General features: G+C 41.4%; 1 protein-coding gene across 4 annotated transcripts in view; it reads left to right on the top strand.

The window, feature by feature from the left end:
• The window catches only part of LOC130034217 (melanoma antigen preferentially expressed in tumors-like), a 30,040-nt gene extending 16,617 nt beyond the window's left edge, over nt 1-13,423 (top strand). For 3 of the 4 annotated variants that reach the window (XM_056125783.1, XM_056125782.1, XM_056125785.1), the window contains exons 3-5: nt 10,054-10,356; nt 10,791-11,390; nt 12,159-13,423. In XM_056125783.1, the coding sequence (XP_055981758.1) occupies nt 10,061-10,356; nt 10,791-11,390; nt 12,159-12,669 (1,407 nt within the window). In that variant the 5' untranslated portion in view covers nt 10,054-10,060 and the 3' untranslated portion in view covers nt 12,670-13,423. The remainder of the gene's footprint in view (nt 1-10,053; nt 10,357-10,790; nt 11,391-12,158) is intronic. The other variant, XM_056125784.1, reaches the window with a different exon arrangement.
• Nucleotides 13,424-25,072: the final 11,649 nt, after the last annotated feature.

The raw sequence follows: 25,072 nt of genomic DNA on the forward strand, positions 1-25,072 counted from the left end.
CATTGGTTTTATTTTATTTTTTGTCTCACGATCACGATCACGATCATCCTGTTGTTCGTCGATAGCCTCGAGCAGGCACCAGTAACGTTTCCTTCGTCCTAGCCCTGAGATTTTAAAAAGTTCCATATTAAAGGCTCTTTCAGGGTTAGGGAAATGAGACCCATCATAGTTACTGGTAGTTGGCATATTGGCTACACCACGGGGAGTCTGCCAGACTCTGCTGTGTGGGCAGGTTACATTCGGTAGCCTACTAGTTTGTCCAAAGTAAGAATGAGACAAAAAGATGTCCTGAGTAGGGTATGGTGGCGCCAGCAGGTCAATCTGTACCTGTGAAGCGAGTGCATCAGCAGCCTGATGGCACCATCAGGCCTTCAGATACCCCAAAATTGCTGCTGTGCCTTTGGTCACACCCAAAAAACTTGGGGCAAAGTTTACCAAGAAAGTAAATGGCCAGAAGTTAGGTATGTGGGATACACACCCACAAACCACCTCTGGCTCAGCTATATAAGTAGAGGCATGGCCTCTCTGGTTCCTGATCAAACTGCTTAACGGCCATGAACCCAGAGACTCAGAAATGAATCTCGGAACTCAAAGGCTTTTGGCAGAAATGCGTCCTGTTCCTGCAGTAGGCTACTGGGGCTGGGCCACTCCAGGTGGGAATAGGTTTCATGCCTTGACCTGTTCCCCTTGGCAGCCCGGTGACCGCCATCCTCCAGAGGCCACTGGACAGTCAGGTTTGGGCCTGCAGTGACGAGACACGCGGGGCCTCACAAGATGGGGTAGAACTGGCTCTTTCCTCCCCATCCCAGCGAGATCCCGAGTTGCCGCCTACAAACGGCCTCTCTGGCTCCTGATCAAGCTGATTGATGGCCATGATCCCAGAGACTCAGAAACAAATATCGTAACCCAGCGGCTTTTGGCAGAAATGTATCTGGACCACATACATGGCCATGGCTCCAGAGGCAAAAGGACTTAATCCAGAGCCCGAAAGCTTGCAGCAGAAAAGTGAATGGACCATGCGTTAAACGATGGCACCATGCCTCCCTGGGAGGGAAAGGGTGTTGATCCTTTCTGCCTTTCTCCCCACCGGCAGCAAGGTGGCCACCCCGCCTCAGAGCTTACTGGAAAGCCAGGTATGAGCTGGCAGTGGCGGAGCAACTGTAGTCTCATGGGAAGGGGGTCGGAACCGGCTCGTCCTTCATGCCCTACCAAGTTCACGAGTTGCCCCCCACGAGCGGATCTCTAGAATAGACATGGCTCCAGAGGAAAAAGAACTTAATCCAGAGCCTGGAAGCTTGTGGCAGAAAAGTGAATGGACCATGCATTAAACTATGGCACCATGCCTCCCCGGGAGGGAAAGGGTGTTGCTCCCTTCCGCCTCCCCCCCCCCCCCCCCGGCAGCAAGGTGGCTGCTGCCTCAGAGCTTATAGGAAAGCCAGGTATGAGCCGGCGGTGATGGGGCAACTGCAGTCTCATGGGAAGGGGGGTGATACCGGCTCTTCCTTCATGCCCTACCGAGGTCCTGAGTTCCCCCCCCCCCCCCCCACGAGCGGCTCTCCTGCACAACCATTACACCAGGCGCACAGAAACCAATCTCATAATTATCTGGCTCTTTGCAGAAATCCAAAATTGCGTGGCCACAATAGCCACTTTGCTGCCGGGGGGGGGAGGGGGTGGAAGGCGGAAGGGAGCAACACCCTTTCCCTCCCGGGGAGGCATGGCGTCATAGTTTAACGCATGGTCCATTCACTTTTCTGCCACAAGCTTCCAGGCTCTGGATTAAGTCCTTTTTCCTCTGGAACCATGTCTATTCTAGAGAGCCGCTCGTGGGGGGCAACTCGTGAACTTGGTAGGGCATGAAGGGCATGCTACATTATATGATTCTTATAACCAGCTATAGAAAACAAAGTATTTCACAATGCCCTTTCAGCAATTCTGATTTTTTTGGGGGAAATTCTAAACAATAATGGTACATCTTTTGTCGAAATGATGAATGTAATCAATGTAAAGAAGAGTTAAGTAGAAATCATCTGCCTCACAGGCATTGAGTGGGGTGGGAGGGGGTATATTGGGGTTCTTGGTGAAGTGTGAGTACTGGTGAAGGGAAAGGTGTTTGATCATTGTATGACCAAGACTTAAACCTGAAAGCTTAGTAACTTTTCCCACAGTGATTCAATAAATATATGTAAGACGAAAAATAAATAAATAAAACTGTGAAAAAAATGTAAGGTGGAGTTCATGCCCAATTCAATAAGCTAATCAGTGGCTGAATAAATGGCAGTACTCCTACATAAAAAAAAAAGATGTTGCGTTGCTGCAAATGTGGCCATCTGCTTCCGGGAGCTGGGTTTTATAGTCTCTGGGTCTTGGCCATTGATGGGATTACACGGCGCCAGGGGGCCAGTTGCTGGGTGTGGCCCCTGCCTACTGGAATATGGAGGATCTGGGTGGAGGATGCTCAGCCCTGGTCCGAGCAGGCTTGGAGATCTCAACCCTGGGACCCGCATGCCTTTGTTCCTCTGCCGGTACCTTCATGCTTGTGGAGAGTGGTCTCAGCATGGTGGTGGCTGGTTCTGGAGGTCTTCAGCTGCCAGAGCTCTGCTCGGGGCGGGGAGGGAAACTCAAGCCATCCCCCTCCAAGGGTCCCCGGTGAGGACAGCCAGGTGCGTGGGCAGGAGACTCCGTGCTGTTCTCTTCCGGGAACTGGGTTTTATAGTCTCTGGGTCTTGGCCGTTGATGGGATTACACGGCGCTAGGGGGCCAGTTGCTGGGTGTGGTCCCTGCCTACTGGAAGATGGAGGATCTGGGTGGAGGATGCTCAGCCCTGATCCAAGCAGGCTTGGAGATCTCAGCCCTGGGACCCGCATGCCTTTCTTCCTCTTCCGGTACCGTCATGCATGTGGAGAGTGGTCTCAGCATGGTTGTGGCTGGTTCTGGAGGTCTTCAGCTGCTGGAGCTCTGCTCAGGGCGGGGAGGGAAACTCAAGCCATCCCCCTCCAAGGGTCCCCGGTGAGGACAGCCAGGTGCGGGGGCAGGAGACTCTGTCTAGTGTATATTTATTGACTGAGGTAGTTATTTACAATGTTGTTAATATGCTTTCCCATGAATTCCAATACCACACCCATCACCAGCACCCCCAACTCCCTTCTCAAATGTTATAAATAAATAAAACAAATGAATGTAATTTATTATGAATATGAAAAGAATAAATTTGAAAGACCTATCAGGGAAATAGAAAAATAAGGGCAATAGACTTCAGTTGCTCAAGAACAATTTCCACTTAACCCTCCATACATGCCCTTATACTTTAGTGAGATTTGCATCAGTTGTATGGTAATTCTTCAAACTCTCTTTCAAATTTTTCAAACATCTTCTCTTTTTAAAGATTATTTATCCCCACTTTGCATTTTCGTTTGCAGTTATTTAATATCCCATGATTTAAATGATAAATACCGAATTATATATAAACAGATATACATGTTTCATTTTGTTATATTCAATTTGTTAAATGCTTAAAATGTTTTTCTCAGAAGAAGAGCAAATGCATATTCATTCACCCACACTTTGGAGATTACTGCAATTTGGTTTCCTAGAATGGAACTCTAAGGCAGTTTAAACTCCTCTTTAGTTTTTAATAAGGTAAAGGCCCTCCCGTTGATCCTCGAGCGGGCCCAGTAACGTCTCCATTGGAGACTTTGTTGTTACTGTGTCTGGCATATAGAATACTCTGGGTAGCTTGCCGGGCTCTCCGAGAGGGGCGGAGGAATTGAACTCGGGTCGGCCATGTTGGCCGCTTGTAAGGCGAACACCCTAGGGCTGGAGCGATAGCACAGCGGTAGGGCGTTTGCCTTACAAGCGGCCAACATGGCCGACCCGAGTTCGATTCCTCCGCCCCTCGAGGAGAGCCCGGCAAGCTACCGAGAGTATTCGATATGTCAGACACAGTAACAACAAAGTCTCCAATGGAGACGTTACTGGGCCCGCTCGAGCAAATCGACGATCAATGGGAGGGCCTTTACCTTACCTTTACCTAGTTTTTAATATAAAAATTCACTTGATCACTTGATCCCCCACTATTCATCGATTTACTCGAGTGGGTGCCAGTAACGTCTCCATTCATCCCTGTTGCGTACTAGCGTAGCCCAATGGCATCTGTTCATTCTAGGAACATGCAGAGCCTCAAACTGATCATTCAGGGTCTTGACGAAGAAGTTTGACCATCTTGTAGGTGGGCGTCCACGCGATCTTTTGACGTCCCGTGGAATCCAGTCAGTAATGGCTCTAGTCCAGCGGTTGCCTGTAAACCTCATTACGTGTCCAGCCCATCTGATTTTTGATGCTTTGGCAAATGAGACAGCGTCCCTGATTCTTGAGCGTTGACGGAGATCAGAACTCCGGATTCTATCTCCCATTTGAGTGAAGCATGATATTCCAAGCATAGCTCTTTCGATTCCTCTTTGAGAGACCCGAATAGCGTTCTCATCCTGTTTTTGTAGGGCCCAGGTCTCTGAGGCATATGTTAATGCAGGAAGAACAGTAGAATCGAAGAGATGTGCTCGTATCTGGAGGTTCTTTGTCCTCTTAGTTATTTCTTCAACGCTCTTGAAGGCATTCCAAGCCGCTCTCTTCCTCCTGCGCAACTCAGGTGCCAGGTCATTCATCATGTTGATTTCTCGACCTAGGTATATATAACTGTTGCATTCGGAGATGGTGGTTCCGTTGAGAGTGAATAGAGCGTCAGGAACAAGGCTGTTTCTCATAAACATTGTCTTCATAAGATAAAAATTATAGATTATAATGGTATAGAAAAGTCAGGAGTAGAGCTTTATACTTCTACAGATGCGTATTTCTTAGCACACCCAGCAGCAAAGTGCTAGAGCCAGTCAGGCATCAAATGACCACTTCTACCAATTTTTGCCATCTCTGTTAACAAAACAGAGTAACATCTCATAGACTCTGGACAATATTCCTTTCATGTTTAAAACTGTTTTATACAAAATGTAATATTTTTATTGAATCACCATGAGATAAAGAGTAACAAAACTGTTCATACTGGTCCCTTCTCTATCCCAGTTGCCTTTTCTCCAGCACTTGAGGCAGACTTCCAACCGTGGACCAATCCACCTGTTCCTTGTTTCTACTATCCTTGGGTAGTAAGTCTCATATTATGTTTTTCTATATCCCAAAAATGAGTCAAATCATTCTATGTCTGTCCCTCTCCTTCTGACTTATTCCACTCATCAGGATACTCTCCATGTCCATCCAATTATAAGAGAATTTCATAATTTCAATTTTTTAATAGCTGCATAATATTTCATTGTGTAGACATACCAGAGTTTCTTTAAATAGTCATCTGTTTTTGGGGACTCAGTTTGTTTCCAGTTTCTGGCTATTGTGAATAATAGTGCTTCAATGAACATAGAAGTGCAGATAGCATTTCTGCTGAGTTTTTGTGCCCCCAAGATATATTCCCAGAAGTGGTATTGCTGGGTCATATGAAGCTAAAATTCTAGCTTTTTGAGGAATGCCCATATTGTTTTTTTTAAAAAAGGCTGGATCAGTAGACATTCCCGCTAATAATTAAAAAGAGTCCCTTTCTTCCTGCATCCCTGATAGCACTGGTTGTTCCGGTTCTTTTTGATGTGTGCCAGTCTCTTGTGTGAGATGATATCTCATTGATGTTTTGAGTTCCATCTCCCTGATAATTAGTGATGTAGTTAATTTTCTTCATATGTCCTTTGGCCATTCATATTTCTTTGAGGAAGTTTCTGTTCATTTCTTCTTCTTATTTTTTTAATGGGGTTGGGTATTTTTTCTTGTAAAGCTCTACCAGTGTCTTCTATATCTTTGATATTAACCCCTTATCAGATGATTGGGTAAATAATTTTTCCTGATATCTGGACTTTTTTTTTTTTTTATCTTGGTCACTGTTTCTTTTGAGGTGCAGAAGCTTCTTAGTTTAATGTAGTTCCAATTGTTTATCTTTTCTTCCACTTGCTTGGTTGGGGGTGTTTCCTCCTTGAAAAGATTCCTTTAGCTGCAATATCATGTAGGATTCTGTCCATATTTTCCTCCATGTATCTTAAGGTTTCAGGTCTGATATTGAGGTCTTTAGTTCATTTTCATCTGACTTTTGTGCCTGGTGTTAGAGATCTGAGTTCATTTTTTTTGTATGTAGCTATCCAGTTTTCCTAGAACCACTTGTTGAAAAGACTTTCATTTCTCCACTTCACATTTCTTGCTCCTTTATCAAGGATTAGGTGATCATATATCTGAAGATCAATGTCTGGATATTAACTCTATTCCATTGATCTGCAGTCTGTCTTTATTCCAATACCATGCTGTTTTAATTACTACCTCTTTGTAGTATAGTTTGAAGTTGGGGAGGGTGATGTCCCCCATATTCTTTTTCCCCAAGGATTGTTTCAGCTATTCGTGGGATTTATTGTTCCATATGAATTTCAGGAGTGTTTGATCTATTTCTTTGAAAAATATCATGGGTATCTTTATAGGTACTGCATTGAATCTGTATAGTGCTTTGGGGATTATTGCCATTTTGACAATGTTAATTCTCCCATTCCATGAGCTGGGGATGCGTTTCCAGTTCTCTGATTCCTTTTATTTCTTGAAGTAGTGTTTTGTAGTTATCTTTGCATCATTACTTCACCTCTCTAGTTAAGCTGATTCTGAGTTACTTGATTTTCTGTGGCTCGATTGTGAATAGGATTGTTCTAATATCTCTTCTCTTTCATTATTTGTATATAGAAAACCATAGACTTATGGGTATGATTTTGTAAACTGATATCTTACTAAACAAATCTATTTTTTCAGAAACTTTTTTTATATTCTTTAGGATTTTCTAAGTATAGTTTCAAATCATATGCAAATGGAGAGATTGTGGCTTCTTCCTTTCCTGTCTGTATACCTTTGACATCTTTTTCTTGCCTAAGTGCTGTGGACTTAGAGAGCAAACTTGTTTTGTGCCTGATGTTAGGGGTAAAGCCTTTAGTTTTTCCCCATTGAGATTAAAGCTTGGTTTGAGTCTGTGGTAGACTATAACAATATTGAGGAAAGTCACTACAATTCCTATTTTATTGAGAGTTTTTATCCTGAGAGGGTGCTGGATCTTGTCAAATGTTTTCTCTACATCTGTTGATATGATCATAGGGTTTTTGTCTTTTCTTTTTATTGATAGGGTGTATTATGTTGATTGACTTGCAAATGTTAAACCATCCTTTCATACCTGGGATGAATTCTACTTGGTCACGGCATATGATCTTTTTGATGAATCATTTGATTCTATTTGCTAGTATTTTCTTGAGGGTCTTTGCATCTGTGTTTATCAAGTAATATAGGTTTGTAATTTTCACTTGATTACCATTTCAATTTCCTCGATGGTGATAGGTTTGCTTTGGTGTTCCCAAATCTTCTTGATTCAGCCTTGGGAGTTTATAGGAATCTAGGAATTCATGCATTTTTTTCAAGGTTCTCTTGTTTTGTTGCATAAACTTTCTTAAAGTAATCTCTGATGATTCTATAGATTTCTGTAGTTTCTGTTGTGATGTTCCTTCCTCTTTGTATTTCTGATTTGGTTTATTTGAGTTCTCTCTCTCTGTTTCTTTGTGAGTTTTGGTAGTAGTTTATTGTTCTTGTTTATTTTCTCAAAAACGAGCTCTTGGATTCATTAATCTTTTGGATTGTTTTATGGGATTCCATCTCATTGATTTATGCTCTAATTTTTTTTGGCTTTATGAGTCACATCCCGCGATGCACAGGGGTTATTACTAGCTTTGCAGTCAGGAATTATTCCTGGTGATTCTCGGGGGACCTTAAGGGATGTGGGGAATTTAACCCGGTTTGGCTGTGTTCAAAGCAAATGCCCTACCTGCTGTACTATCGCTCCAGCTCTGCTCTAAATTTTATTATTTCCTTCCTGCTTCCTGTTTTGGGCTCCAGTTGTTGCTCATTTCCCAAGATCTTAAGTTTCCCAAGATCTTAAGTTTTTAGCTATGAGGCTATTTATGTGGGCCTATTCTTCCTTGCTGATGAATACTTGCAGTGCTATAAACTTTCCTCTTAACACGGCTTTTGTTGTGTCCCACAAGTTCTAGTAGCTTGTGTCCTCATTTTCACTTGTTTCTAGGAATCGTTCGATTTCCTCTTTGATTTCCTCTCTAAATTCACTTGTTAAGTAGCAGTCTTGTTTAATTTCCAGGGGTTTGATTTGATTCTCTGTTTCTGTGCATGATTCACTTATATTTCCAGTGCATCATGGTCTGAAAAGCTAGTTGATACAATTTCTATCCTCTTAATATTATGGAGGTATGTCTTGTGGTCTACTATGTGGTCTTTCTAGGAGAATGTCCCATGTGCACTGGAGAAGAATGTGTATCTAGCTTTGGTGAGATGGAAACTCCTATATACATCTACTACCACCTTATTTTACATTTCTTCCCTCAATAAAGTATTTCCATTCTGAGCATTTGTATGGTTGATCTATCAAGAGGGAAAAATTAGTGTTGAAATCTCTAGCTACTATCGTTTTACTATCAATGTCTTTATTTAAAACTATTCTTAGCTGTTTTAAGTATCTTGCTGGTCCCTCCTTAGGTGCATATACATTTAGGAGTGTGAGTTCTTCCTGATGTAAAGATAATTTGATTGTTAAAAAATGACCTCCACCGTCTCTTATAATCCTCTTCAGCCTAACGTCTGTGTGATCCGATACTAGTATGGTCATTCTAGCTTTTGTGAGGGGCTTTTTATTGCTTGGAGAATTGTTTCCCAGTCTTTGAGTCTGTGCTTTCTTTGATTCTTCAGAAGTGTTTCACACAAGCAGCAGAGTGTTGGGTTCAATTTCCTTATCCGTCCTGCCACTCTGTTCCTCTTGATCAGTGCATTTAGTCCGTTGACATTGAGAGAGATTATTGTGATGGAGATTTGTTACATATTTATGTAGGAGTTTTTCTTACCTATGTATGTTTATTTCTCTTCAGAATGTTAACATGCAATCTCATCCTACGCCACAATAGTTTAACATCTGAAATTTTGTTTTATCATTTTCCATTTTTTGCAGAATCTCTGCTGTTTGTTCTATGATACTGGCTTATTTCAAGCAATCTCTAGTTTAATGAAGTCATTTTCTGTCAGCATAGCAAAATCCCAGTCCTTCAGATATTTTGTTATTTATGGTGATGGAGAGAGGCAAGACTACTCTAATTTTGTGACTCCTTGATGCCTTCCTTCCAGGATCTAAGTTTCCCCCCTTCAGTTTCTTTTACCCATAATTATCCAGGTGTCAGAGGATATTTGTCCCTTCTTCTTTGCTTCATGTTACCTCAGAATGTATGAGTTATACATATTCCCTCTTTACACCATCCCTATCTCTCTATAAATGCTCATATTTTGAAGTTCCTTTCTTGGAATCCTTGTGCTAATTTTAAGGGCCTCTTTTTGGTATTTTCTGATGCTCTATGTGTTTAGTCTTTGTGGATCTAGTTTTATGTTAACTATATGTCTGTCACTGTTTTCCTTCCTCTGTATCTCTTGTAGCTTTCCTTCATCTGTATTTGCTCACAACAAAGCCTTAGTGGTGAGATTGTGACAGATTTGATGCTGGAATTTTATGGTTTTCATATTTTTACATAATTATTTTAAGTTTTATCATTCTATACTTTAAGATAATGATGAGGCTGTGACTTTTGTCCCATCAATAATCAGTTTACTTATTATTGGTTTGTATTGTTGTGGGCAAAATATTGTAAAAGAAGGCAGATTGGTGGTCAAAACTGTTTTCTGTTCACTTATAGTTAATTTCCGAGGGCATTTCATCTTACACAGAATATACCTCTACATTTATTTTATTTTGTATTTATATTTTTGCATGTATGTGTTTGTACAAAGATAAATACATTTATTTTAATTCTATGTGTCTGGTTTTCTGACGTGGCCGACTGAATTCCCAAACATAGTTTAATGTATATTTAATTCCTAAATAATTTTATAATCATGTAGATGTCTTTTCAGGATTTTTAAATGTTTATTACCCTCAAGTAGGTTCATGAAGATGGAGCCAAAGATCGTAGGCACACTGCTGGAAATTTCCATAAATAATCTGCTGAGAAATGAGCCTGCAACTATCCACGCCATGGAAGAACTCCCAATAGACATCTTCATTCCATTATTTACTTCTGCTTTGGGAAACAGACAAAAGAATGTACTAAAGGCATTGGTGAGATGTTGGCCCTATCATTGTCTGCATATTGGGACACTAAATATACCTGAATCATCCTATGACATCTTGGAAGCCATGGTCGATGGTCTGCAGTTCGTCCCTGCCCAGAATTCTTCCTCAGGGTAAGACTAATATAATAAAGATATATTGGGTCAGCAGGACATTTTTCTGGTTCCTGGGGTAGGGGAATACCAGAGACACACTCTAAAGTTACCCTTATTACATATTTAGTATCTGTGTGTGGAGTTATCATAAGTACTTTAAAGTCTTACAGGACCGATTACAGAGTGAGGATACTATGGGTGGATTTACTTCCTGAGTATGATTGCATGAAATTATGACTTGGGCATGGACACTGAAGAGATATAGAAGCAAAAAAAACCTATGGAAAGAATGAAAGATGCTAAATTTATATGGAAGAACTTGTATGTGAATGACATGTGGAGTTAAAAAAAATGGGAATAAAAGTTTCTGATCTGATTTTACATCCTGGGTCTTGCTGACTTATAATTAAACCTGCTACTTCTCACATGTTCTGTCTCCTTTTCCTCTACAGGGGCTCGAAACTAAGGATCCTGGATTTAAGGCATGACCCTGACTGTGAGATAATATGCTCGTACAGGGCCAAACACTCTTTTTGTTTTCTGTCTTGTGTTTATTCTCAGCATTCTATGCTTAAAGTGAAAGAAGCACAGCATAATGTTATGTGCCTTGGAATGGATAGCTCAGAGTCTAAGCCTTTGCCAGCCTTGAAAACCATGGAATTATTAATGGACCTTAATTTCAATTATACATTGGTAGAAACACAGTTTATTTCTTTTCTCAAGAATAAAGTTGAACAAAGCTCTGGGTCATTGCACCTCTGCTGCAGAAGTTTGCAAATTGATGACATAGATGTGTATAAAAATAGCCTTCAGATTATGGATTTGGTATGCATTGATCGTCTGGAGTTGCAGAAGGCTCATTTGAGGGATATCAATACCCTCTTATCTCAGTTGAGCCACCTGGAAAGCCTCACCCTGATTGATGTTGAATGTAGATCTTGTAAGGGGAAAATCTTCAAAACTTTTCTCTCTTGTCTTGGGAATCTGAACAACCTTGAGGAACTGAACTTGTCTTTCTTCTGCCTCACTGATCAACTAAAAAAAATACTCAGGTAAAGGGGAAATCAGTGAAGAACCCATGCTTAAATATTCGCAAGATTATATTTTTCTTTATACTTCAGTTTGGAAATCGCTGAGAAGTAGAAACTTTTTAGAGCAGAGAGGCACCTTACGTAGATGGAATTAAAAAAGGTTAGAATAGGAAACTTTTTTAATTTATTTGTTTGGTGAGACAGTCAAACATTTACAGAAACTATGAAAAGTTTGTAGGAAAAGTTTCCTTGTCCTGTTGCAGTTTATATCGAGAGAGAGAGAGAGATGAGAGAGAGAGAGTGAGAGTATAGAGATATTTAGATGGAGAAATTTATTATGCTCTGATGCATGTCTCCACTGACTGGCCACAGTAGATAACACTGTCAGATTATTTTGCTCCTGTAGTTTCTTTTAAAATCTTACACCTGAATGGAGACCTTGCTCTCTGGAGACTAATGAAAGGGAAATCTCAGTTGGCTACTCTCTCAGACCTATATTTAACAACTTTGTGAACATGATCCACCATTGATTACATTCAATGTAAACTACCCTATAACTGCATAATTACCATTTTATACTTTTAAAAGCTAAGAGCTTGAGCTTTTTGCTGGTAAAGTAGCTGGTGCAGGATCATAAATCTTTAAAGTGTAAATCCAAAACTCTTGTTGATAGTTACATAGAGGATTAAGTACAAATTACTTTAAAATATAAAGGTAGCTATAACTCAGGGTTCTTTCCTCTGGTCCAGTATTTCATTCTTTGAAATAATCTCTTTTTTTCCTCTACAGTGTCCTGCGACCTCAGTTGGATATACTGAGTCTGACTGTCTGTGACCTATCTAACAAAGACCTCAGTATCCTATCCCAGAGCACTCAGTCCAGCCACTTAAAGCTACTAAATCTGAGTAATAATCAGATATTCTGGGAAGGTTCTGAGCCCTTCCAGACTCTGCTGGAGCGGGTCTCAGGCACCATTCAGTATCTAGAGATAAACAACTGCCAAATAACTGATTCTTCTCTCACTGCTATCCTTCCAGCCCTGAGCAGCTGCTCACACCTTCGTGTCTTTAGCTTTGCTTGCAATTCAATTACAATGTCTGCACTAGTAAGTGTTGTGCGACACTTGACAGGCTTAAGGGAGCTGAGGTATGTGATTTATCCTGTTCCTTTGGATTGCTATGAACAAGGGGATGTAAATGGCAATTTAGACCAAGAGAAAGTTGCTTCATTGCACAACCAATTGAAGTTGTTACTAGAGTTGGCACATCGTGAAGACATGAGGTGGACCAGCCTTCCTTAGTTACTTTCACAGTACAAGGAATTGCTTCATCATTGATGTGGAGCCATTAACACATTGTTGCTGGCATGTTCCAACAGTGGTTCACTTTTGTATGCGGCTTAACAAACCTTGTATCCCCAGGATCAGCATGTTAAAATACACAGTGGTTTTCCTGATGCCAAAAATTGTAGAGATACATACTATTCTACTGTTTAAGAATCTTACTCTATTCAATTCATGTTGGCTCTCTTTTGCTATTCAGCCCTCAGCTCCTGGCTTCCATGTTAATACCTCAGAAAGTTTTTTGGTTTTGTTTTTGTTTGCTTTAGAGTCACATCTGACATATTTAGGACTTCCCCCTCGCTCTGGGTTCAGGGCTCGCTCCTGGAGAGCTCGGGGGACCAAATAGGGTACTGGGAATAAAACTCAGTTTGACTTAACTAAGACTAAAGAATGCACAGTGAATTTATATGTTAATGTTTTGTTTTTAATATTTCCATTTTGTAAAACTTGTTGCATTTCAGGCTTAGAAAATTTTTAAAATTATATATAACTTGTGAATATTGTTTCCTTTTTGAATTATCACTGGGTACTTGAATGGTTTTGTTATGAAAAATGCGAAATTAATTAATGTATTAATGTTGCTAATATTTTGAAAAATTTACTGCATTTCAAGATTTTACTGACATGTGAAATTACCACATCACTTCGATATTTAAGTTATTTGTGTATATATATTCTTTGTTTGGCATTAAATAAACTAATTTAGAAATTACATTCACCGTTCTTTTTATTTTTGGGGGAGGTTTACTTTTTAAAATTCGTTTTATATTATATATCTACTGGACTACATAGAAGTGGGACATAATGATACCTGCAGGCAGAAACCTTTTCTGTTTAGTGTGAACATTAACCATGCTTTTTTATTTTCTTTACTTTCCTAATAATTTGTTTATTTTTGGGTTGGAGTCACATCAGTGGTGCTCATGACTTCTGACTCTGCACTCAGGGATCACTGCTTGCAAAGCATATGGGGTGCCAGTAGTTTATATGCAGGACAAATACTGTACCCACTGTAATAGTTCTCTGATCCCAAAAAAGAAAAAAAGGAAGGAGTAGAATAGAAGGATGAGGGAGAAGATGAGGGAGAGGAGGAAGGAGAGGAAAGCAACATAATGGGGAAAAAAATAAAACCTAACTCAAACTGAATATCACCACACAAGAGTAGGAAAAACAGTTTCATTTCCCTGTATTTTCATTTTCCCATGCAGTATTTCTCAGGGCTGTTGCAGAGATTCTCAGTTGTGCATTTAATATGTGTGGGAGCAATCCATGCACATGTGTTCAATGGCCAGGAGCCACTTTCCTACCCTGGACAGCTAATGGCGATGGACCAACAAAGGAGGAAATGGCGGCCAAGTTGGTTGGTGATCAGTTGCTGTTTATTCCAATCTCCATCCTAGTCTCACACTGCCCACCAAGCTAGTCTCACTGCGTTAGTTATAGAGAAATTATCAAGGGTTGGGTGGCAATTACACATAGGTGTGGTTGTACAATCAACGGGTGTCAAGAATTTTCCCACCAGGGGAAAATTCTTCTAGGACAAAAACTCATCTTGCAAGGAGACCCCCCCAAAGATGGAATACCAGCTAGGGGTGTAATGCTTTCCCATTTCCTTAGTCCAGATCCATTTAAACGGTCATCTTACATTTATGTCTTAATCATATTTCTCGTCATTTTGTATGGACACAATAAGAAGTATATTAAGCTTAAAGGGTGGCTCTCCTGAGGGACATCTCACTATATATCCCAGACTATAGGCCTCAGGCCAGATCAGTCCTTCCTAACCCCAGCAGCTTATTTATCCAGTTACTTCTTTTTGGGTCATGACAGAGTTTGTCCATGACCATGCTGTTAACTTATTGTATGTTTTATGGTGCTTGCATGTCCCTTTTTCATGTCAGGGTATCTCACAGCTTGCCCTGTGTCTATCCAATCCTTTCATCAGGACCCTCCTTTTGGAGTGCTAGGAACTAAGGGCAACTGAGGCTTAAGTTGAAAAACTATGACAGATGCCCAGGAGTAAATATTATTTGGAATCAATTAATTCCCAAGTTACAAAAGCATAGCATTATCTGTCTTCCTGTGTCTATACAAAAAGGACATTTCTCTAAATAAAATAAACTATGCAAAGGACAAAAGGGAAGAGAAAAGTAATATTTCACTTGCATATACAAATCCAGAGTTCGTAGAAGGATCTGACCTTACAAGTCACAGGGTCTGATTTGGGGATATAAGTGATTAACAGATAGGGGAAGCAGAGCACAAAGGAGAGGTTAGAGACAAACACAGATGAATGGGAATGCCTCCAGGGTACTGTGATGGGTGTAACTCAATAAACCTAAGCTCTTTGAGGCAAGAGGAAAAGAACAAATTCATGTTATCCAATATCTCCCTCTTTTCTGTTTGCAAAATGCAAAAATTGACATTTCAACTTCTCTCTTAATCAAAACAGTGCTTATAATAATGTGTCCAGGGACTGGAGCAATAGCACAGTGGATGGGCCATTTGCTTTGCACGTAGCCGACCTGGGTTCTATCCCCGGCATCCCATATGGTCCCCCAAGCACCACCAGGAATAATTCCTGAGTGAAGAGCCAGACATAACTCCTGAGCATCGCTGGGTGTGACCCAAAATGCAAAAAGAAAAAATAATGTGTCCAATCGTTGCTCAGTGTCACCGTTGAATGTGATCTGCACTGTCCAGAGGTGATGAGTCATTTTTTCACGTTTTGACAAAATTGTGCAGTTTAAAGAGCTGTTCTTGCAACAGCAGTGGTAGTGTTTATAGCAATATGTCCCAGGGGATCAATTATTAGGAATTTGATGAAATTCAGGGAGCACTGGAGCGAGTGTCACAAGTCCTTCAGCAGGGGAACACAGCTATTCTCTGGCAAGGTTTACTGGCAGCATTAGATGTGTGACCTAGCTTATGTGTGAGAAAAAACACTTTTTGTAAGTTATCAGAGGCTTTGAGCATCAGGGTTTGGTACAACTCCATGCCTGGGGCCAGAGAGAGAGAGAGAGAGAGAGAGAGAGAGAGAGAGAGAGAGAGAGGAGCTCCAATACAAACGGGGATCCAAAAGAGAAATAAAACAAGTGTTCCCAATAAAAGGTGTTCCTTCCTTGTTTGATAATTGAGGCGTCTGTGAATTCCAAAGAGTGGGGTAAAAGGAAGGAATTATTAGTCCAACTGCGGGTTCCTGGCACTGCCCAATCCACAACCTGTAAAAGAAGGGTGTAAGGAAAGTTCTTAATGTGACCTCATGATGTGTTTAAAGGATCTAGAGGCCTTTTTCTGTAACTTCTCTGACGCTGGCTTCTCCTGTGATTTCCTTGTGACTTCCAGCTGAAATCAGTTTGATGATGGCTCAGGGCTGAAATTTGTAGGGTTGTGGAGTCTCTGAGAGTCTGAAGACTAAATTAGGCAGATAAATTAGACTTCTGATGAGGCATAATTAGACCCAAAGTTTCTAAGTGGGGTTATCATCCGTTGAAACAAAAGCATAGCTTTTTCCTCAAATGCGGAGTTTCCCTGCTACCCATTCTTTGTCAATTTTAATTGAAATAGGAGTATTAATAGTTTCCTGAGCATATGCACCTTTCTGACAATATATTTTAGCTGTTGTATAAGGCTCCATTGAGGTAAATTTAAAAAGTTCAAAGAAAATAATATCAAAGACATGGAGCATACCTCCTTTTTTGTTTCTAATAACTGTTTTGAGGGTTCTATGGACACACACAACTATAGCCTTGTCCCTGTAGGTTATTAGGGATTCCAGTAATGCATTTAATTTGCCATTCATCACAGAATGATTGGGCTGGAGGGATAGCACAGCGGGTAGGGCGTTTGCCTTACACGCAGCCAACATGGCCGACCCGAGTTCGATTCCTCCGCCCCTCTTGGAGAGCCCGGCAAGCTACCGAGAGTATCTCGCCCTCACGGCAGAGCCTGGCAAGCTCCCCGTGATGTATTCGATATGCCAAAAACAGTAACAACAAAGTCTCCAGTGGAGACGTTACTGGGCCCGCTCGAGCACAGAATGATTGAAAAGATTTACTAGTATATGCTGGGGCATTGTCCATTTTAATAGTAGAGGGAACACCTGTGACAGAAAACATTGTACTAGAACAGAGCAAACTGCTCTGGGTCTCTTCGAAGACATGGGAACAACCCATAGGAAGTGAGAATAATTACCTATAGCTACAAGGAGAAAAGACTTTGTGGAAAAGAACGTGACATATGTAATATACATTTGCAAAAATTAATTGATCTGTAGACCAGGGGGATTAGCTCTAGCCACATTGGGGGGGGGGCAGCGGCGCATGCAGTGTAAGGGAGCACAGATAGAGCAAGCACAGACAATATACCTGGCCTCTTGTATTGGGACATGATGGTGAACATGAAGGCAGTGGACGTCTGTGTGTTTGGGGCTCTTCTGCAGCCTGTGTAAAAACTGGCACCGTCAAGAGACCAGCAACTTTATTTTCCACAGTCATAGGTCCAGGAAGAACAGATTGAGACCTGATATGAGTAATAAAACAGGTTTAGAGAGCTTAAATAGACTGTAGTTGCTGAAGTAATTGTTGAACTATAGGATTTGTGGCATGTAGAGAAGCAGTCATGATACCAGGGAAGAGACCAACCAACTAAACTGAATCTGAGATAACATTTGCACACTCTGGCACACAGGAGAGTAAATAAACCAATGTGGTGAGTTACAGTCTGCATTAGAAGCTCTTTTTTGCTATCAGAAGAAACCTGCTTCGTAATCATACACACACAAGCCGAAGTATTCTGATGACAATGCCTTCTGTCCCTCACCAGACACAGCATCTGTAATGGCTGAGTGGGTGAGCACCCATGAATGAGGCATCTCTGTGTCTCCTGGATTAATAAGCAAGCACCTACCCACTAGCACTGAAGCCATTTCCCCAGAGGTGGAATCTCATGAACTAGAAGTGGAGGTTCACTCCCCCCCAAATAAAACTGTACTAGCCCGAGTCTTTGAATAACCTTCCTTGGACCTGTCACATCACCATATAGGATCTGAGAAAATGCCTGAGAGTTGGTTATCCAGACTGCGTTCCTGAGAGATTATTTTGGGAATCAAGATTACAAACAGGGAAGACTGACCTGACCAAGGGCTCTCAGGGGAGCTGAGCCCCTTTACACAACATTCTGCTCAGTTTTTCAGTGCAAATTCACCAATTGACACAACTCTTTGATGCCAAATTTCCTCACTTTTGTCCTGGCTCAAAACCAGATGCTCATTAAATGCAGAATTTTGCTCCACATACCCCATAAATGGAACAGTTCCTAGTTCCCTGAATTCAACCGCTTGTTCATGAGCACCTATATGCTCTCCATGAGGGATGGAGTCAAGGGTCAGAAATGCCTTTACCTTCACTGTCAGGAAACCTTCAGATAACCATGAAAACCTCAAGTGTTGCTTGTAAGTACGGTTCACATGAGCAAACTCTTTCAAGTTGGAGGTTCAAATATTGCCCCTTATGCCAGAATTTAGTTTGTAAGGACACTGGGAGTTATAGTAACTGTATCAAGGCAGGGAATATCCAAGGTGGCACTCCTTTCTGTGGCTATAGTTGCAGTGAATCTACTGATAGGAGCTCCGGAACTCCACATTGTGGAGAAGGACTGCAGCTGGGAACACTTCCTGATTTTGCGCGTCCTGGGGTTGGCCCTACTGCCAGTTTCCCAAATTTGGGACATCAGCTTTGTCAAAATTGAAGCAATAATCTTTAGCCCAATGATTTCCCTTACAGCATCATGGACAAGGTTCAGATGGTGTTCTCACAGGGTTGGGGGTTGCCCTGCAGTCCTTATAAAGTGGTCTGGTTTCCCACAACTGAAACATTTGCCCTAATCTTGCCTCTTTGATATAAACACATTCCAACAAGCTTTCAAATACCCCATTATGTCTCCCTTCTCCTTAATGGGGTGGAGAACAGCCAGACAATCCTCATTAGCATTTTTAAGGGCCAATTGTTTCAACAGGTTTTGCTGAGCCACATTACATACAATTAACCTGCATCTCAATTGTGTCTGTCAACCTCCCTATACAGTCTGCATATACTTCTGAGGCCCCCTGAGCAATCTCTCTATAACTTCTCTTAAATTTGGCATCTCATCAATATTCTCCGAAGTCCACAGAGCTGCCTCATGGACATGAGTAAAAACAGCACAAGGCAAGGTAACTTGCTTTTATTGTTTGTGCCATTTCCTTTCACCAATTAACATCTCATAAATCAATTTGATCCCTAAAAATTTTCTCCCAGAGTGACCTAGGTCATAAAGTTTGGCCTTGGCCTCATCAAGGAACCACACCCTCCATTAATAAGGGCTTAAGCACATTTTAGCGACCATGTAAAAATCTTGGGGCACCCAATAGCCCTTTTTGCTCAATAGCCTATAAGACACTCCTTATAGTACAGAGATGTAGGTCTGTACGAGGAACAGACTTTTTTGAAATGACTTAATGAATCCATACTTAACTCCTCATAAGATGGGGACTGATCTTTCTCCAGCTGAACTGGGAAAAAGAGACATAGCTCGTGAAGTCTAGGTGGTATCAACCACTTATGGTCGAGAATTCTCAGCTCTAAGCTCCGATTAGGAGCGCGTCCTGAGTGGCTTGGAGGTCTTTGGCTGAGGAGCAGTGGCCTCTGTGAGAAGTCTTCTCTATTCAGCTTCTCTCGTACTCTCATAATCTGAGGAAGTGGTATCTGGCTCATCATCCACAACACTTTCATCTGATGCACTGAAAACGGAGCCATACGGAGGAAATGGGGGGTCTCTCTGGCTTGATATCAGTAGGGAACACTAAGTCAGTAGCAACAGAAAAATTTTTTGTTTGAAAATGTGTTTCCACTGGAATCCCGTTGAACCTGTTCCGGGGCTTGGGTATGGGAGGAGCCAACCATTGAGCATCGAACTTTTTTCAATACTTGGGTATGGGAGAAGCTGAGGGCATAGCTCTCTCAGCAGCAGAAACTCTCTTTGCTTTATCCTTAATCTTGAAATTATGTTTAACTCCTGAGAAAACCCTCCCATTACATTCCTAACATCCTCCTCCTCAGTGGTACCTGCCAAAGCCTGAATGATGGAATTAACAATTTCCCAAGTTACACAGAATTTTTTTTATATAATTTATTTATTTATTGAATCACTGTGGGAAAAGTTACAAAGCTTTCAGGTTTAGGTCTCAGTCATGCAAATATCAAACACATTTCCCTTTACCAATACTTACTTTTTACCACAAAGAACCCCAATAAAACCCCACCTCCCACCCCTCCCAATGCCTGTGAGGCAGATGAATTCTAGTTAACACTCTATCTACTTTGACTAGATTCATTGTTTCGATAAAAGATGCACCATTATTATTTAGAGTTTAACCCCCCCCCCCCAAATCAGGCATGCTGAAAAAGCGTTGTGCTATGATTTGCTTTCTACAGCTGGGTTCAAGAATTAAATGTTGTCGCGCGGCTGCGCGGTTTTGGATTTCTGCTATTTTACTTATTAACCCTGGAAGTATTTCTACTGAAAGTCAGATAATTAAGAGATTGGTTTCTGTCCTCTGGGGCCATGACCGTGCCGGAGAGCTGCTCGTGGGGGGCAACTGGTGACCTTGGTAGGGTGTGAGGAATGGGCGGGAAGCCCCACTTCCCATGAGGTTTTAGTCACCCCCACACCCCCGGCTCATACCTGCTCTCCACAAGGCTCCCATGCGGCCGCCATCTTTCTTTCCAGAGTGGGGAGGGCGGAAGGGAGCAACACCCTTTCCCCTCCAGGCAGGCATGATGGCATGGATTAATGCATAGTCCATTCACTTTTCTGCTCCAAGCTGCTGGTCTGCATTAAGTCCTTGATTACACAGAATTTTTGGGAGATCTAAGCCCCTCCCTTAAATTCCTTGAAGACATTATCCTTGATCCTTTTCCAACCTTGGTTTCCAAAATGCCCTTATCAGGAAGTCAAGGATGGAATTTGTAGAGTTTTGAGGCAGGACCAGAGTTGGTACCGAGAAACACGATGTCCAGTTCTATGTGAGAAATGCTTAATCAATTCAATAAAGAAATTACCACATTCAGTTTGGCATAAAAATTTTTGAAAGTACCTAATGCAGCACTGTTTTTGTCTCATCTTAGTGGAGAGATACGGCTAATATTCTAACTCACAGCACTCCAAAATCCTTGTCTGTCACTCACTTCCTAGAGTGGGGATCCACTGAACACTGTTCTTACCTTTCAGTTTCTACCAGTTAGTGGTTCAGGCCCACCAAAGGAACTCCAGATGTGTGTTTAATATATGTGGGTGCCAGTTACATGCGTGTGTTTGGTGTTCAGTAGCCACTTCCCTATCCGGGGTGGCCAATGGCGATGGGCCAACAAAGGAGGAAATGGTGGCCAAGTTGGTTGGTGATCAGTTGCTGTTCCAATCTCCATCCTAGTCTCACACTGCCCGCCAAGCTACTCTCACTGCGTTAGTTATAGAGAAATCATCAAGGGTTGGGGGGTGGCAATCACACATAGGTGTGGTTGTACAATCAACAGATGTCAAAACTAGGACAAAAACTCATCCTGCAAGAAGACCTGCCCAAAGGTGGAATACCAGCTAGGGGTGTAATGCTTTCTCCTTTTCTTAGTCCAGATCCATTTAAACGGTCATCTTACATTTATGTCTTAATCATATTTCTCGACATTTTGTATGGACACAATAAGAAATATATTAAGCTTAAAGGGTGGCTCTTCTGGGGATGTCTCAGTATCTATTCCAGACTATAGGCCTCAGGCCAGATTAGTCCTTCCTAACCTCAGCAGTGTATTTATCCAGTTACTTCTTTTTGGGTCATTACAGAGTTTGTCCATGACCATGCTCTTATTGTATGTTTTATGGTGCTTGCCTGTCCCTTTTTCATGTCAGGGTAGCTCACAGATTTCCCTGTGTCCATCCATTTCCTTCACTGGGACACTCCTTTTGGGATATTAGAACTAAAGGCAACTGAGGCTTACCTTGAGTAAATATGACAGATGCCCAGGAGTAAATATTATTTGGAGTAAATTAACTCCTAAGGTACAAAAGCATAGCATCATATGTCTTCCTGTGTCTATACAAAAAGGACATTTTTCTAAATAAAGTAAACTATGCGAAGGACAAAAGGGAAGAGAAAAGTAATATTTCACTTGCATATACAAAATCCAGAGTCCTTAGAAGGATCTGACCTTACAAATCACAGGGTCTGATTTGGGGATATAGGTGATTAACAGATAGGGGAAGCAGAGCACAAAGGAGAGGTTAGAAACAAACACAGATGAATGGGAGTGCCTTGGGAGCACTGTGATGGGTGTAACACAATAAACCTAAGCTCCCTGAGGCAAGGGAGAAAGGACAAACCTATGTTATCCAACATTCAGTAATCTTAGGTTCTTATAGGCGGCATGTAAGATACAGATAAGCACACTATATACTAGATGTTTGCATTCTTACAGCTTTATACAGTACCTCATATTGGAACATTTATTTTATTCTAAACATTTTAAAAATAAAGTCACAGTGAATTATTAAGTTATTTTTGATTAGGTATTAGGAATACAATGTTTCTACACCAACCCATTTCACAAATGTTCACTTCCTTCGACCAATGCACACCCAGTTTCCCTCTCACACACCCACCTGCCTCGATGAGAGGCACTTTTGTATAGAAGCACAAATTTTAAAGCTTGGTTATTGATGTTTGGGTCTCATGACTTCAGTGTTGTTGACTATGTGGTTTGATATATAGCTCTATCATTCCTTAACACCACCAATGTAAGCTTACCTGTAACCCTATTGCTTTCACCTGTCTTCCCCCAGCCCTGACTCAACTCATTGTCTTTCCTTCTCTTCCCTATACTTTGGGACCAAGGAAAATCTAGGCACCCCCCCTTTAAAAATTGCATCTCCTCATACAGTTACTCTGAATGTAAGTTCAAAAAGTACGGGTGTGTGACACATGTATTTGGTGGTCAAGAGTCGCCTTCCCACCCTGGCTGACCTACAGCAATCGGCAAACAAAGGAGGAAATGGGGACCAGGCTGTTTGGTGATCAGTCACCATTTATTCCAATTTCTATCTCCATTCCAGTCTTACACTGCCCATATTCCATTCTCCTCCTCGGCCCTGCATTCCATTATCCTGGTGCCCAGTATCACAGCTTTAGTTATAGAGCCAATTATCAGGAGTTGGGGGGTAGCAATTACTTATGGGCATGGTTGTACAATTAACAGATGTAAAGCCCTTCCTCTGGGCAAGCTCTTCTAGGACAAAATATCATCCTCTTAGGAGACCTGCCCAAGGGCAGAATTCCATCTAGGGGAATAATCTCCTTTCCTTAGCCAAGATCCATTTAAACTATCATCTTAAGTTTTCTTCTTAATAATATTTCTAGTCATTTTTGTATGGGCACAGTAAGAGAAATATTTAGCTTAAAGAGTGGCTTTTTTCTGAGAACATCTAACTATACATCCCAGATGACAGTCCTCAGACCAGCAGGGTCCTTATCCAGTTACTTCTTTTTTAGGTTATGACAGAGTTTGTCCATGACCAATCTCTCAACTTGTTATAAGTTTTATGGTGCTTGGCCTGTCCCTTATTGATGCATTGGTAGAGTTACAGTTTGTCCCTTTTTGATGCCTGGCTAGCTTACAGCTTGTCATGGGTTCGTCCAAGTTCCTTGTTGGGATCCTCCTTTTGGGGTGCTAGGAACTAAGGGCAACTGAGTCTTTTTTTCAGTTTTTTTTTAAATTTTTTATTAGTGAAACACCATGAGGTACAGTTGTAGATTTACAAATTTTTGTGCTTGGGTTTTGATTATACAATGATCAAGTACCCATACCTCCACCAGTGCCCATTTTCCACCACCATGGATCCCAGTATCCCTCCCACACCCATCCCACCCTGCCTCTGTGGCAGAGCATTCCCTTTTGTGCTCTCTCTCCTTTTGGGTGTTGTGGTCTGCAAAAGAGGCATTGAGTGGCAATCATGTTCAGTCCATAGTCTACTTTCAACTTGTATCTCCCCTCCTGGGAGGATCCTCCAAACATCCTTTATTTGGTGCTCCCTTCTCTATCTGAGCTGCCCTTTCCCCTAGAGTGCCCGACTGGCCTCTAAGACATGGAGTAATCCTCCTGCTACTGATCTCGGCTATTCTTGGGTATTAATCTCCTATTTTGTTACTTTATGTCCCCCAGATGAATGCAATCTTTTTATGTCTATCCCTCTCTTTCTGACTCATTTCGCTTAGCATGATACTTTCCATGTGGTAACACTTGTATGGAAAATTCATGACTTCATCTTTTCTAACAGCTACATAGTACTCCATTGTGTAGATGTACCAAAGTTTCTTTAACCAGTCATCTGTTCTTGGGCACTCAGGTTTTTTCCAGATTCTGGCTATTGTAAAGAGTGCTGCAATGAACAAACAAGTGCAGATGTCACTTTGACTATACATTTTTGCCTCTCTGGAATATATTCCCAGGAGTGGTATTGCTGGATAAAATGGGAGCTCAATTTCTAATTTATTGAGAATGGTCCATACTGTTTTCCAAAAGGGCTGAACCAGTCGGCATTCACACCAACAGTGAAGGAGTGTCCCTTTCTCGCCACATCCATGGGCAACTGAGTCTTAAGTCGAGTAAATATAACAGATACCCAGGAGTAAATATTATTTGGAGTCAATTAACTCCCAAGTTACAAAAGCATAGCGATAACTGTCTTCCTGTGTTTGTACAGAAAGGACATTGCTCTAAAGTAAACTATGTGAAGGACATAAAGGAAAGAGAAAAACAATATTTCATTCCATTTACAAAATCCAGAGTCCTCAGAAAAATCTGACTTTACAAGTCACAAGGTCTGATTTTGGGATATAAGTGTTTAACAGATAGGGGACGCAGAGCACAAAGGAGAGGTTAAAGATAAACACAGACGAATGGGAGTGCCTCAGGAGCATTGTGTTGGGTGTTAATAAATCTAATATCCTTGAGGTGCAGGAAAAAGGCCAAACCAATGTTATCCAACATCTGAATAACACACACTCCTCTTCTTCTGGCTTATTACATTTAACATGATATTTCTAGTTGCATCCATGTTGCATAATTTTATTACTTGTTTTCTTACTGCTGCATATGCTGCATAGTGTTCCATTGTGTATATAATATATACCACATCTCCTTAATCCACTGATGTGCTGCGGGACATCAAGGTTGATTCCAAATATTAGCTATTTCACTGAGTGCTGCAATGAATAATGATGTGCATATGTCCCTTTGAATAAATGTTTTACTGTCCTGGGGGTAGATACTTAAAG

The sequence above is a fragment of the Sorex fumeus genome, unplaced genomic scaffold (genome assembly GCF_029834395.1).
Source record: "Sorex fumeus unplaced genomic scaffold, SorFum_2.1 ptg000058l, whole genome shotgun sequence".
Taxonomy (NCBI): Eukaryota; Metazoa; Chordata; class Mammalia; order Eulipotyphla; family Soricidae; genus Sorex; species Sorex fumeus.